General features: G+C 37.3%; 1 protein-coding gene across 5 annotated transcripts; it reads left to right on the top strand.

Annotated features, from left to right (window-relative positions):
* Positions 1-798: 798 nt before the first annotated feature.
* LOC145681561 (uncharacterized) lies at positions 799-13,508 on the top strand. Of its 5 annotated transcripts, XR_014130814.1 has the most exons (5): positions 799-898; positions 5,834-6,274; positions 8,010-8,169; positions 9,522-9,629; positions 11,819-13,508. XR_014130814.1 is itself a non-coding variant. In XM_081753200.1 (4 exons), exons 2-4 carry the CDS (start codon positions 8,067-8,069, stop codon positions 11,827-11,829), a joined length of 222 nt encoding a protein of 73 aa, XP_081609326.1. In that variant the 5' UTR covers positions 832-898; positions 8,010-8,066; the 3' UTR covers positions 11,830-12,717. The 5 variants fall into 5 exon arrangements, 3 of the variants coding, with proteins under 3 accessions (XP_081609326.1, XP_081609325.1, XP_081609324.1); XM_081753200.1 differs by lacking the exon at positions 5,834-6,274 and having other exon boundaries at positions 832-898; positions 11,819-12,717; XR_014130813.1 differs by lacking the exon at positions 799-898 and having other exon boundaries at positions 5,733-6,274.
* Positions 13,509-15,401: the final 1,893 nt, after the last annotated feature.

Raw genomic sequence — 15,401 nt, forward strand, 5'->3', positions numbered from 1 at the left:
CTAAAGAACTGGTCGCTACTGCTAGTAACATGTAGAACGGCATATATATCCATCTCTACTACTACTAATACTAATACTACTACTCAGTGGCGTATTTACGATTTTGTTTCGGGAGGGGCTTTGCTAACTTTCGGGGGGGGCTTTTCCTGAAAATGTGAAAATTCTGCAAGTTACTTCATATATTTGACTATAGTAAGTGAGATTTCGGGGGGCTTAAGCCCGGAAGCCACCCCCCTAAATACGCCACTGCTACTACTACTACCACTACTAATACTACAACTAATTACTATAGCAATACTAACACTATCCATAAATTGTAGACGAAGAATATAGGATCTTTTGCATCTATTGACCTTGTGTTCTGACCTTGTTGATGTATTCAGCTTGAGATTAACAATATATCTAATTCTTTGTGACTTTGCCTTGAAACCTGTGATTATTTCTTACTTGTAGTCATAGTATGGGCCCTAATAGCACAAGTAGTCCACGGGAAGTCCCATTATGATCCCGTACGACCCACAACGATCCTAAAAAATCCAGGATATAAATAGGTAATCCCAGGGAAGTCCCGCTTGGGACAGGCATGGGAATCCCACGGTTGTCCCGCAGGATGGCCACTAGCAACGGGAAATAGAAATTCACAAAATTATACGTATTTCTCTCATAATAAAAGAATATGTTTAAAAATCTGCAGAAAAGACAATATAAACCATAAAATTTCGCCTGGCACTCAGTGCTGTGGTGCGCGTTCGGAACCGTCATTTGTTTGTCACAATTGCATTGTTGTTTGTGGTATTGGAGGGAGTGCGGTTCAGCGGTGACGCAGTGGTTGATGTTATAGTGAAATATTTTGTGTGTCAACAGATTTTTAACTTTGACTGCAGCATAATTGATTTCGGTAAGTGTGTGAAATGAAATTTTAGTGATTAAAAAAAAGGTAAAAATTAACATACCTCTGAACTTCTTTCTTTAGTCAAAGAATGTTTGTTGTTATTCATATGGTGATCGTACAGAAGGACGCTCACTCTGATGTCCGTAGTACTCAATGTTTAAAGTTCAACAGAGCAGGAATGCTATGAACAATGGATTAATATGGGCAGATTTACAATAGGTCGGAATCTTACAATCTTACAATAGGGAAATATTTTTCACTTTTTATGTTTCAAATAATTATCTAAAACCTTCTTACTCTTATTTCACACTGTTATTTCATGCTGAAATTATGGCGTACAGTTTAAGAATAAGCACGCAAACTGATTTACCATAAAACCTGCATTGTAACTGATGTACCAAACTGATAAGCAGCCATTCAGTGTCCAGCACCAGCCTCTGGGATTTTGTTAAGATATGTGTGGTAAAGCGAAGATGAGCAAATCTTGTCTAGTTATTTTTTAGTAGATTTGGGGCACTAGTGTTACAAAACGCTTCTCAAAACTTATAGCTGATCGACTGAAGGGGCTTAGAAGCCCCGCAGGGCAAGTTGTTTTCTACCTTTGAAGTGACACATGATTTGCACTGGAGAAGGTTCTAGATTACTGGTCCCCGATGTAGATTAGTAGATGGGTAGATTTCTTTCTGTACTAAAGTTTATACATTTAACTTATACAGTATTGCCGAGCGAGCGTCAGCGAGTGAAGGCGGGTTAGAGCCCCGCAGGGCACGTTGTTTTCTGTCTTTATTACTGCTCAATGGGAAGGGGGACCAGTAATCTAGAACCTTGCCTTTGCACTGCAACCATTGTTTCTAACCATTTCCCAAATCTTCAGATACAACACTTACCATCTCGTTCCTAACTTTATTCAGCCGCCTTCTGCCTTAGCAAATAGTTCCACCATAACATACTTTCCTATGTTACTTACTCCCACATATGGTTTATGAAATTGAATGAAATGAAATATTTAGTTTAACGTCTCACGATTGTGCACCGAGGATAAGGGAAACGGTGATGATGAGAAATGAATGGAATGGTGGAATGAAGAAAGTGGGAGGAGACGGGAGAACCCGAAAAAACCCACGCACACGGTGTTTGTCCACCACAGAGTTCACTTGGCGCGAGCTGGGATCGAACCTGGGACCCCAAGCACCTGAGATCTACCTCTGAGCCACCGCGGCCCCATATGGTTTATGAGTTTAAACAATTATATTACCGTTTCACTATTTTACTACTAATATTTTTCGACCTATAAATTTTTCTTTTGGTAGAGCCGTCTGCTAAAGTTAACCCGCCAAGGTGTTAGTTAGCGAAATTGATTATTTTCAATTAAAACTGCTTTCATCATATGTTTTGTGTTTCTTTTCTGTTGTGAAGTGACTTAAGCAAACACAACAGTGTTGCACTTAAAAGCAGCGCGGCAGAATCTGCCTTTTTACAAATTTCAACCGGACGTATCTCATGCAAATTTCATCATAGTGTTGAAACTTGCAAAGACGATGCAATGAAACCGTTTAAAGGGTACGGTGGAGGCTTTTTTTTTTTTTTTTTTTTACGTAGCTTGAGTTACATCTCTCCACTATATTAATGTTTAAATTAAAAGTGGTTTATTTACTTTACGAAATGTAGGTCTACCTGAGCGAGCGAACGGGGTTAGGGACCCCCCGAACATATTTGCGAATTACAACTACAAATAATAGCCGAACCCCTTCAAAACGCAACGGAGGTTGAAAGGTTAGAATTTCCAAATATCGAGACTGTGAAGTGTGATACGGGTTATCAGGCACCAGTGACGAAAGATTTTATGCGAAGAACTATGAAATTCAATTAGGGGGTTGCTTTTTGTTTCTCCTCCAGTCTTTTACGGTAGTGATTTTGATTTTAAAAAAAAGCAGGGTTGGCTGGTTTAAACCAGCTGTTTTTTTCATTCATTACTCTAAAGGATTATACTACAAAAGCAACTCTTTTTATGTAAGTTTATAAATGTTTGTTTTGTATTTTTTTTTTTTTTGGTTATTATTGTTATGTAATTGCAATCAAAGAAACATTCTAAATGTTGTTTTGTTTCAATGTTTACTATTGATGAAATACATCGAAATTCCGTACTTTGTGTGTGTGGGGGGGAAGGTCATACAGACCCCACGAGAGGCATTTAGTGAAATGAGAAGTATCTTCGATATCTATTTATGTATAAATGAGTCTGAGCCAAAGTGGACCCAAATAATTCGTATCTTTGTGATATGCAAATTAAGTCGTTGTATTTCTTTAATTTGGACTAATATGAGTCGTTGTTAACTAACTTGAATTAAATTAGTTCTTGTGTACTCCGTAGTACTTTGAAATTGTCCATATGTTTCAGTATAATGGTTTCACTTGTGCAACTGTTTATCTTTTTGTCCTTCTGAAATGACTCTTGAGAGCTATATTAAGAAGCATGTAAAGATCAGTACAACGTATTTTTATCAGGATTCCTTCGTGAGTGAGTCGGCAGACGTATCGCATTTGTGGCGAATTAGTCCTGGTTCCGAGTTCAAATGGAAGACAATTTCTCTCGGATGTAACTCGAGAAGCAGTTTATATTCCGCTTTAAGTTTATGTGACCCCTTCCAGCATAACCCGGCTGTTGCATAATAAAATCAAGGCGAAACAAACTTATTTCTGTCCATATATGATATGAATATATAGAGCAAATAAATTTAACCAAATAAACCTGATTTAAACAAAAAAAAAACGTTTTTTTGGTTTTTTCAATAAAAAACATGGTTTTTGCCAACCCTGAAAAAAGTGACTTAGTTGCGTTATGAAATATAGCTGAGCGAGCGAAAGGGGTGAGAAACCCCGCAGTTTTTTTTTTTCTTTCATTAGCACAATGGTTCACTGAGCTGCAGTACCAGTTCCGGAGTCATGGATCGAGTTGGGGGAAATACTAAATGCCATCCCAGTTAGGCAACTGCACTCTTCACGCACTTTATTGTATTTTATTCGCAAAATACGCAAACCTAATTTAATGCTAATATATTAAAATATACTAGTTTAGATTTTTTTATGACAACGATTTGTAATATAAGAAAAGATAAAAGTACTGCAGTAACTCAAATTGTAAAAGCTGAGCGAGGGTTGTATTCTGAAAATAGGAGGAAAAGAAAAAAACAATATCTGTGAAGGGTAATATTGGATGGAACAGGTTACCTTATTCTTAATCTGCACGGTGTGATTTACGTAAAAGTGGTAATTCGCAAATATAATCGAAAAATGTGGATGACTATCCCAGTCATATGTTTCTTTTATTTATATGTTTAGTCAGCTTAGACAAAAGGTCTAGTGAGCTTTTGTCCTACACCCGCCAGTGAGTGATGGAAGGCGGTGTTGGATGTAAAAGTAATGGAAAGCTACAACGTATTGTGCTTACTGTTCATAAATCCTTGTTATTGCCAGGGTTGGCAGAAACCATGTTTTGTCGAAAGAAATGAATTTGATTAAACCATATTTTTTTCACATTGTTACTTTTTGTTCAAATTGATTTCTTTATTTATTTAGGTTACATATAACTAAGTTTGTGTAGCCTTAACATCCTTATGCAACAGGAGGTTGATGAGCCCTTTCACAACATAAAAGGCTGTTCCGAAAGTAGACATCGATAAAAATGACGTAATAAAGATAAGTCATGCGCTTAAAATACAAGTTTTCGGTAAAAGCACCTTGTTCGGTTTGGTGCAATCAGTACATTAGCATAATTACAATCTAATTTTTTACTACGGAACAACAGAATGTGGGCTTCGCCCACTTCACTTTATTCTAATACGGATAGTATTCTGTGAATCGGGATTGTCCAGTTTCAGTACAGAGCTGAGCGGTATATATATATATTACATCGAAAAGCTCCCGCTTTAATCGTGCCGGTGTGATTTTTCATAAGCAGATATTTTGCATACTAATTTTCCTAGGGTTATGCCCTAGGCTAAAGGAGACTGATGATAATAATAAGTGAAATGGTGAAATGAAAAAAATGTAAGGAAATGAGAAAACCCCGAGGAAATCAACGCACATGGTGTTAAAATTTATTTTATTGTCACTGTATAATAGCCAGTTCGCTAAAAGCGACGTTTATTTCTTAAAAAAGGCTGGAACTTTAAAATTAAAACTGAAAAGTCCAATTGATAAGATGTGGATGTAGCCAATAAGGTTTCGCAAGTTCTAGTTCTGAAACTTAGTCGGCTATGATCCTACCAAGTTCGGTCACCAAATACCTGGGACTAGTTCTGTTTAAAAAAAAAAAAAAAAAAAAACATAGGCTCGCTCACCTCAATAATCTGTACAGTGATTTCACTTGTGCAGTTGTCTTTCTAAAATAACTTAAAATATTAACAAGTACGCAAGAAGGTCTCCTCTGTACATGAGTCTACAGAGGGTCGAGCTAGGTCTTGGGTTCGGGGCCAGGCGGAGGACAGTTTTTCTTGGGTGCAAACTGGGTAAGTGATTTGATCCCACTTTAAGCTTTAGGTTCCATCCTTCATAAGGTCTCCGCTGTTACATAAAGATGTTAAGGACAGTCTGGGCTTGGAGTGTAGGGTCTCTCAGTAGCATGGCTATATATGAGACGTGGAACTACAGCTTAACGTGGAATCTGAGTCACATGAGCACCCATCGCGAATGCGAGTCTCCCGCATCAAAGGCGCGTACGCTAACCATACAGCCATGAGGGAGCTTGCTAAGGTCAAACAAAATTAGTTCTATTCACATGTAATCTAAATATTTAAAGCAAATCAATTTGAACCAAAAAACCTGGTTTAAACACTAACAAAAAAAAGTCTGGTTTTAAACTCAAAGCTGTTTCTTTTTTCAAACATGGCTTTTGCGAGCCCTGCTGAAATTTCAAGCATTGATTTTTTTCATTAATTCTAGGAAATGGAAAGAAAGAGAAAATCCGCAGATTGCATATCTTCGAGGCATTTACGAAGACGGATAAAAGAAGAGACAGATGAATTGATGTTAACAATCTGTGAGAAGACTGTATCATCAGATAAGGAAGTTAATATTGAATCAAACAATGGAACGTCCCCGATTACTGGTTACGTGTCAGCAAATGTTCGAGGTAATACTTTAGATGTGGAGGAACCCCTATATTCTTCACAGAGGCTAACATACGATGAAAGCATATCGGGAAGTGGATTGTCTTCAGAAGAAAAGTTAGACACTATTGGAGCGTTCAAGACGAATGATAACGAACCAGTAGAGGAATATAACGGAAGATCACCGCTGGAGAATTTCCCTCTTCAAACGCTGGACGACCTCTATGAGTGAGAGAGGAGGATTGCAAATGATCCAGCATTTAGGAGACGTTTGGTATGTTTAGCTCCGTATTTGTTGAATATAATTAGTTACGAGAAGAAAATGTATGTTTTCTTACAAACGACAAATATAGGGTTGCCAGTGAATTTGAAAATTCTGGAAAAGTCAAGGATTTCTTTTTTAAAAAACGGGAAATTTGAGCTTAACTGAAAACCTAAGAATCACTGCCAAACCAGTTTGTTTCTGTATGTCTTATTGTAAAGGAACCCATACTGTTCTTATGGGTGAGACAGATAGTATCCCCATTTCTGTTGGCTGAGTACTAAAAGAAGTAAACTATTACGTGATTAAAAGAAGAGCGGTAGTTCGGTTCTCCTATGTTATGCATATAAATTATAGGTAACAGGACATGTGCGAGTCATGTACATTTGTCAAATCGAAGTATTTTAACTTAGAATTGTGCAGTTTTTTACTACTCATTTTTGTTATGCTGGTGATCACTTTTAAATGTATAAGGAACGTTTGTGGCGTAACTTGCTTGCAGTTTTAGGTCCCATGCTGTGAAATTTTAAATTTAAATTAGAGTAGTAACAATCAGTTTTTCAGTTCTTGTTGTTGATCATCATCTTGAAATTTACGTTTTCCTTTTAGTTTAGGTTTCTTGTAATGTAAACGTGCATACAGAGGTAGACTACTGTATTTTTGTGGTGCACTAATGGTAATGTAAATTGTGCTAAGCTTCAGACTGAAAGTTGCCAAATAGAGATACATATTTATAACTTCTGTAACATTTAAAATATTCTTATGCTTCTACAATTCCTTACTTAGCTCTTCTTATCCACTATAGTATAGCTGAAGTGTGTTATTTATTTTCAAAATTCGAAAGTACCCATTTGAGTAACTTAGTGTAAAATTTTGTGAGAAAACTTGGAGTAAGGGAGTTTTGAAATCCCAAAAGAGTAGCCAGCCTCAAATATGTTTCTAATTCAGTTTTATTAACGATATGTGTATGTTTAAGATGTAGCAGGCCCGTTGCCACAGGAGACTACGAAGAGCTAAGACCCATCTAGAACATTTTTTAAAAACGTTGATCATGGTTACATATGTGCTCAGCCAATATGTTCTTTAAAAAAAACTACATACGGAAAAAAATCATCATTAAAAGAGGCATTTACCATACCTACAACAGACAAATCAATCAACATTTTTCAAAAAACAAACCACAAGAGACACCAAATGAAACTAATAAATCTACAGAACCAGACAGCCGGCTTGAAAGTGTCAGATACACCTTGACTGCCTAAAAAATTTGCTTTCTTTCTTTCTTTTTTATCTTGATTTAATTTCTTTTTTTTCTTTCTTTCTTGTCCACACCGTCGGAGACAAACATTTAACCGAAGCCCAGTCTTCGAAAATTTTTTGTTGTGCGTTAAAGCTTAGTATGTATCGTGAATATAATGGTATATGTTCTCGCTATGTGTACAATATATTGAGTATTTTTTGGTGTTTCTTAATGTCCGAGAAATATTTTTAACTCAAACATTGAAAACAACCAACTTCGATAAGAATGAAGTATACTTTAATGTGTTAGTATCGCTATTGTAATTTAAATACTTTTTTCAAAAATAATTACAAAGAATACCTCTAAAAAAAATGTTATGAAGTTCATAACGTTTAAAGTGCTAAGACCTGATAATTCCTGAAATTACCAAGTTTGCAATCAATAGAATTTTATATTTGTACTCTGATAAATTTGGTGCGTAATTTAATGTTAAATTTTATATTTCAGATTGCAGAGCTCCGTAAGATAGGGGGTACTAATATTGACAGTATTGTTACGAATATAATGAAGCGAATTCTAACCAACATGTTAGCAGCGGAAATAAGTTGGACAGGCGGAAAGACGAAGACATCATTCTCAGCCCTTGCACTTTGTGATGTTCTTACAGGTAATATATTATGATTTATTATATATTTTCTTATGTTATTATTTAAGACGATTAACTAGAATTTGTATGTGTTTCCACTCGAGTCGACCATCCACCACAAAAATTATCCAGAGGTTAGTATTGTAAGACAATTCTCCGAAGTAATTTGTTCACAGAGCTCAGTTTTTCCAAAGAATTTGTATGAGAAAATAAATGTCGATATGTTTCGAAAAATTAAATTGAGGATTGTGAATTTAGTATTTTATACCAGCTTACATAAACTTATTCTCTTAGTTTCTTGATACTCACTACTTGTTTAATATCATAATTGACTTTTCTTAAAATTTAATGATCGTAAACTGTTGTTTCATTCTATTTTAAAATTTATTTTTGAGAAAGAAGAATGGATGGTAGATTTTTTATGTTGAGCAGTTTGCGTTATCCAGGAGATTTTTTTTTAATCATGGTATAGTACACAAATATTTCTCATGTTTTGAAAAACCTCTAAACTTAATTATAAGGTAGAATTACAAGCTACCACGTGTCTGAAATGCTTCGTGATTTTAAATAAAATTAGGATGTTGTTTTTGAAATACACTAAAGTCCTACAAGTTATAGGATAGCGGTATAGAACCACTTCATGTGTTGCGGAAAACAAATATAAATGCACATAGCACTCGACTTCTGTTACTTGAACTTCTGTAAAAGGTCATTGACCGTGATGTTGCTTCTACGACGAAATCTATCAATGTGTGTGTTGCTCTTGATAACTGCCAATGTGCCGGATAGCCATACTGATCATGATCCCAGTTGATACGAACTGATGGTAGAGTGCGTATGTGGCGGAGACTCTAGACGCCGTAGACTCAAGTTATCAACAAGGCAGTTACAAGCTTGTGGCCTGTAATTATGTGGTGCGTGTTTATATGGCATTCTTGGATCCTCGAGTCCGATTGACCTAGACAATATCAGCAAGCCAAAATTATTCGCGATTGGTTTGCAGAGCATTCTAAACAATGAATCGGCCAACTATACTGCTAGCCATAAAGTTAATAGAAACATGTACGATATCATCGTACGAACCATTTGTGCACACGTTTTACTTGCAACAATCACGTCATAATAGCCAACAACCAAGACCTTATGAAGGATTTCCACCGACTTGTCGAATCCATGCCATTCCAAGTTGCTGCACTCGCCATGCTCGAGAAGGCATAGCACGATAGACCTATTATCTTTGTATCCCATAACTTTTGGAACCTCATTTCACCTATTGAAATGCATGTCGAATATTTCATATTCCTTCTTGTTATAACACATATCTATTGCAGAAATTTGCCAGTTTTTCTCATTCAGAAATATTATATTTCCAGAGACAGTGAGGCAACACGCGTCCAGCAAATTTGCTACAGATGCTGAGATCAAAAGACCAGTTCAAAGCTGGCTTCGTCACGCAACGGAAAGAATGAAAAGAGAGAAACGTAAGTAACATATTGACACTTTTAGGTTTGTAAATTGCTTGCTCTTGCTTAGTCGACGTGGTGAACGGAAGCTTCAAGCAATCAATTATAATACAGAAAATTATTCTGTATTATAATGTATTGTTGATGCCGCACCAAAGACACCATTGTGCGACCCTACTTAATAGTTCAGAAAAGTCGTTGTAAAATTAATAATACACTCTCTTTGCATGTGTAACGCACCTGCGATAGGCATGGAAACCCATTTACGAATTGGGATGTGTCTACTAAATACGTTTTATGACTTTTAACGCGCGCCAGTGTAGATGGCTATTGTAATTATTATAGTTCTGTATTTTTATCTTCATACAGGTCAGGCAGTCTTCGTTTTTAATGTTGTTTTGCCATGTCCCAAGAAATCCTACACGATATACTTTCACATAAACTATAAACATGCCAAAAGACTGCTTGGGGGCGATCGTCCTTCGGGATTCTACAGGGTGTTTACTGGAGTTGTCGTCTTGACTAGCAAATTTTCAAAACACCAACGGTGAAATTTCCTCGATGCTGCAGCCCAGTTTCTTTTGAAGTCCGCCAGGTTGCGCACTGGTTTATCATTCTTTCGGAAGTTGCGTTTGACAATTGCCCAATATCTTTCGATTGGACGGAGTTGTGGGCAGTTTGGTGGATTCATGTGTCTCCCTACAAACTCGATGTTCTGTTCATTGAGCCACCGTACTGCCGTCTTAGCATAGTGTGCTGTTGCTAAGTCGGGCCAAAACAAGGGGGGATTGCATGGCTTTTATACAATGGCAGCAGTCTCTTTTCTAGGCATTCCTTTCGGTACACTTCTGCGTTTATGGTGGATTCTGCATTTAAAAAAAAAATACCGGAGTGCAAACCACAGGAGCAGATTGCCTGTCATACCAGTACTTTTTTCCCAAATTTTTCCACGTCAACGTACCTCTGTGCAGCACATACATCCCCAGCATTTCATGCAGTATAATATTGGGGTCCCGGAAGTGTTTTTGAGGTCTCTTTTACGTACGTTTTATCGTCCATCAACACACACCGCTCTGGTGACTTTACGATGTTGTCATACAGCTTGCGGGCTCTTGTTTGTGCCGTTTGTCTCTGCTTTGGTGTTTGTTTCGCACGTTTTTGCTTCTTATAGGTCTTCAAATTATGTCTGGCCTTGATACGCTGAATCATTCCTATGGACATTCTCCCTTTGGGTTACATTTCGTATAATAGAAAATATAAAGCTTTGTAGTTCCCAATAAAAAGTTACATCACCAAACACACGATGCAATTTCGATTATTTAATGGTGTTGAACATTTCACAGCAAAATTTTGTCACATAAACAGTAGGTACCAGCGATTATGTGATTTTATTTTAATGGCGAATTATACAAAAAGGGTTTATGCTGCTATCTTTGTCTTATTTTTCCTAATAATCAATATTTTAATCTTTTCCATAATTGCTCTTTTCCTTTCTTGAAAATTTTGCAGCTGGAAACCACGATTCAGTGCTAGATATCAAAGGTTATCTCTGATGAATCAACCGCATAATTCGCAATACTGTTTGTTAATATGAAAGTAAGTCACTTTCGTAATTAATTTATATCATACTTTCAGAAAATAGCTCAGAACAAAAATAACAGATTAAATCAATTTATTCATGGTTCAATGATTTTCAACAAGATAAAGAACTATACAAGTTGTTAAAGAAAAGAATATACACGTAGGTATATCTTCCTACTCGCCCATTGCATCTTCATAATTGATAATTGATAAAATTATGTAGGTGAGTCTTAGCTACAGCATTTGATGCAAAATAACATAATCTAAGAAACTTAGTTATAATTTTCATTTTCTGATTAATTTAATTTATTTTACAGATAATAAACAAAAAACTGTAAATTAGAGTTGTTAAACTTAACGGCAATGAGGCTGCTCCAAAAGGGATTTTATTAAAAATTAGCTAATCTTTTACCATTTTTCATCTACTCATTCCTAGAATCCAAAGTAAACACAAATGTGACTTGCCATAATTATAGGTAGCGTCGTTTCTCACGGGAAAGGTGCATCTGAATAATTTTCAGTTTTATCATCTGAATAAATTTTGAAGTTGCTAAATTAGCAAAAAAGATTCCAAAAAGAATATTCCTGAATTTTTTATGTAACGTATTTCTGTGCTTGTTTTACAGATACACATTGAAGATAACCAATTTCATGAGCCACCCAACAATTTGCCAGCTTGTGAGGAAAGTATCACTAGTCTTTGCTCGTCGCCTGATATATGTGATTGATTCCCCATTCCTGATTGTTTGAGGACAGTTCAAGTTCAATTTCATCAAATGGCTAGTTTTCCTAGAGTTGTAGGATATATTGACTGTAGCTATATTCCAAAAAGAAATCCTCGCAGGAAAAGCAGTGAAACATTAAGAATCAAGAAATGCATCTTTAGTGTTACTGTACAAGTGGTGAGTGAGCCAAATAAAATGGACAACAGAAAATATTACTTAAGAAATATTGGAAGTGGTTATCTGTTCTTGCACAGAGACCAAAACGTTTAGAACAGAGAAGTGTCCACGTGTATGTGTCACACAAAGGCTTCAATATATTGATGCTTGTGCGTGCGTATTATGTGAAAACCAGGAACGTTCTCTGTCACCGGATCCACCTCGTGACAATGATTCTTCTAATGACTGATCAGTTTGTATTGCTAATTTGACTTTAGTCCTTATTCCATCTTTATCTCTGTGCATTCATACTATGATAACTATTTTGAAAGTAAGCATAGAGCAAATATCTGTGATATTGCAGCGCCAAATATTCTAACAAACAATGTGAAGTTTTAATATCGGTTATTGATTGCTATATTCTTAAGAAATTTACCACAGTAAATAAACTTCTTTCAGTACATTTGTAACTATTTGTTGTTCGAAATTTTATGTTTTATAACTTCATACAGAGCAAATATTGTCGTACAAATCATTGCTACTCACAGTGTCCATGCTTGGCTACTCGGCGTCCAAATCGTTTTTTTTTTTTTTTCTTTTTAAATGATTGTCAGACGTTTTCACAGGACGGTAATATATATGTTCAATACCTTTTCAATATTGTTTTTACTGCAATCAATTGTAAAATCTATTCTTTAAAAAAAAAATGCAAAGTAGGCTTCATTGTAACCAAACGTCCCAAACTTTAACATCTTGTTCTACTGTATGCGGCAAAACAATCAGTACTGAAATCACATCGTTGACAATTATTTATTTTTTGTACAGCATAATGAAACATAAGAAAGGTTGGCAAATGGATGTCAACTAAGTGTTACTCAACACATATTGTAAATTTACAAGGAATCGTTCCTGTATATCATGTGTTCAAAATGTTGAACATTATGTTACACATATTCTTCAAAGTGGTCCTATGAAGAATATGTGCATCGATGAACATGTTAGTGAACACGGTTTGCTAGAATGACAAAGCAAATGGCCGAATCTTTTGTCTTAACACCGGGTAGTGGTAGGAAGTTATCTGCTAGGAAAATTGCTTCCTTCAGCATGCCCGTATGTAGGCATCTCGAGCCATGAGGTGAGGGGAGTGGGAAGGATATGGAAAATCCGTTCAACAGGAAATCAATCGATGTCCAAACTCTTGTGAGCAGAATGCTAAGTGACTCACTTGCAGTGTGGACCTTCCTTTAAATCTAAGAAACTAAGTAAGGTAGGAGTGTCTCGGTGCAGTAATTCCTCTCCTAAGTAGTTCATACAAAACAAAAACAAAAAAAGAAACCTGAACATCTCGGAGAGAGGGTATATTATTGCATGTTTCTGCATTTAATGTTCAAAACTTTCCTTTTTTTCAAAGCAAACTCACAGCGTTTAATATTGTGTACAACACCTCCTTAATGTGTTTTTAATTCAGTCCTCTGATTTCGTGTTCGAACCGTTAATTTATGAAACAAAAACTCCAGAGGCAAAGCTTTTTCAGGAGAGAAAAATAATTGTAAACAGAATCATTTTTTTTTTTTTTTCAGGATAATGATCTGAAACTCATAACTAACTTTCTGACAAAAATGTACTTACGTTCTTTCATAAAAAAAAAAGATAGGTTTCTATATGAACGTGCCTCAATATTCTCCCGAAGACGGTTCATTCCATTTAATTAAAAAATCACCTAAATGTGGTCTCTGGAGTTAACGTTGTTCCATAAATAAACGATTCAAATGCTGAATTAATAAAACATTTCACGTAGAGGGCTATTGTACACAACATTAAACGCTATAAAATCTGCCCTAATACGTAGTAAGTTTTGAACATTAAATGCATAAACATGCAGTAATATGCGCCCCCTTGCTAAATATTGAAAGTTTTGAGGACTGAATCCATGGACTAATTACTGGAAGAATTACTGTAGCGAGAGGCGCGTAATATGGTAAGGCCATCTCACTTCAAACAGAGAAAATCATTGACACTCGGATTCAGTGTGAGAAAAAGAAATAGAGTATCCTAAGTCTGTATGCGAAGCGAGCAAAGGTGGTTATTTTCCAATCCGGGATATACAGATGGTGATCAGAAAAATGGAAACACCTGTAGTTGGCAACACGTCAGATGTATGGGTTGGCAGTGGTGTCGTGGCGCCAGCAGCGCCGGACCGCTGGTGGTGGTGTGTTAGGTCGGTCTCCATACTACGTCAGGCGCAGTGGAACAGCAGTGTACAGTGGCTGCAGCAGACGGAGGTAGTGTAAAATGGGAGACCTCTCAGATTTTCAAAGAGGGCAAATTGTTGGAGCGCGGTTATGTGGAGTGAGTGTGACGGCCTACACAACACACAGGAAAACCACATCGGGGAAGCGGAACAGTGGGCGGAAGAAAATCATGAATGGTAGGTCACGCCGGGTATTAAAGCGCATTGTCACGCAGAACCGTCGCGCCACTGCGGAGCCAGTGACGGAGGAACTCAATCAGCACCTCCCCCACCCTGTTTCGACAATCACAGTCCGCCGCGAATTACATGACATGAACTTACGGGGTCGTGTTGCACAGGCCAAACCGCTCATCAGGGACCATAACGCTTTCGCACGCCGCAAATGGTGCCGCGACCATGCGACTTGGACCGTTGAGGAGTGGAAACGCGTGATATGGTCGGATGAGTCATCCTTCACCCTGTTCCTAACCACGGGCCGTGTTTATGTGTAGGGAACACCCAAAGAAGCTTATGATCTGCAGTGTCTCCGCCCAACTGTGAAACATGGTGGCGGCTCGGTGATGCTGTGGGCCGCAATATCATGGTTTTCATTGGGTCCTGTGGTCACACTTAGCGGACGAATCACTGCCAACGATTATGTCGCAATTTTAGGAGACCACTTGCGTCCCATGGTCCGGATGTTGTTCCCGGACAATGACGCCATCTTCCAGAATGATAATGCACCCATTCACACAGCTGGCTGTGTTGCAGCGTGGTTTGAGGAACATCGGGATGAAGTTCAACACCTCCCATGGCCCGCCCAATCCCCAGATCTCAACATAATTGAACATCTGTGGTCCGTCTTGGAAACACGACTCCGGCGACGATTTCCACCTCCATCCTCTCTCACAGAACTGGCTGATGTCATGCACGAGGAATGGTGTAAAATTCCACTTGCTACTATTCACGATCTCTATGCCTCCATCCCACGTCGCATCAAGGCTGTTCTGAAGGTGAAAGTGGGCCCGACACCATATTAATCTGGTAAGTTGCAATTTCGTTCAGCTGTTTCAATTTCTCTGATCACCATCTGTATAT

Source organism: Thermobia domestica, chromosome 3, assembly GCF_964235325.1.
Source record: "Thermobia domestica chromosome 3, izTheDome1.hap1.1, whole genome shotgun sequence".
Taxonomy (NCBI): Eukaryota; Metazoa; Arthropoda; class Insecta; order Zygentoma; family Lepismatidae; genus Thermobia; species Thermobia domestica.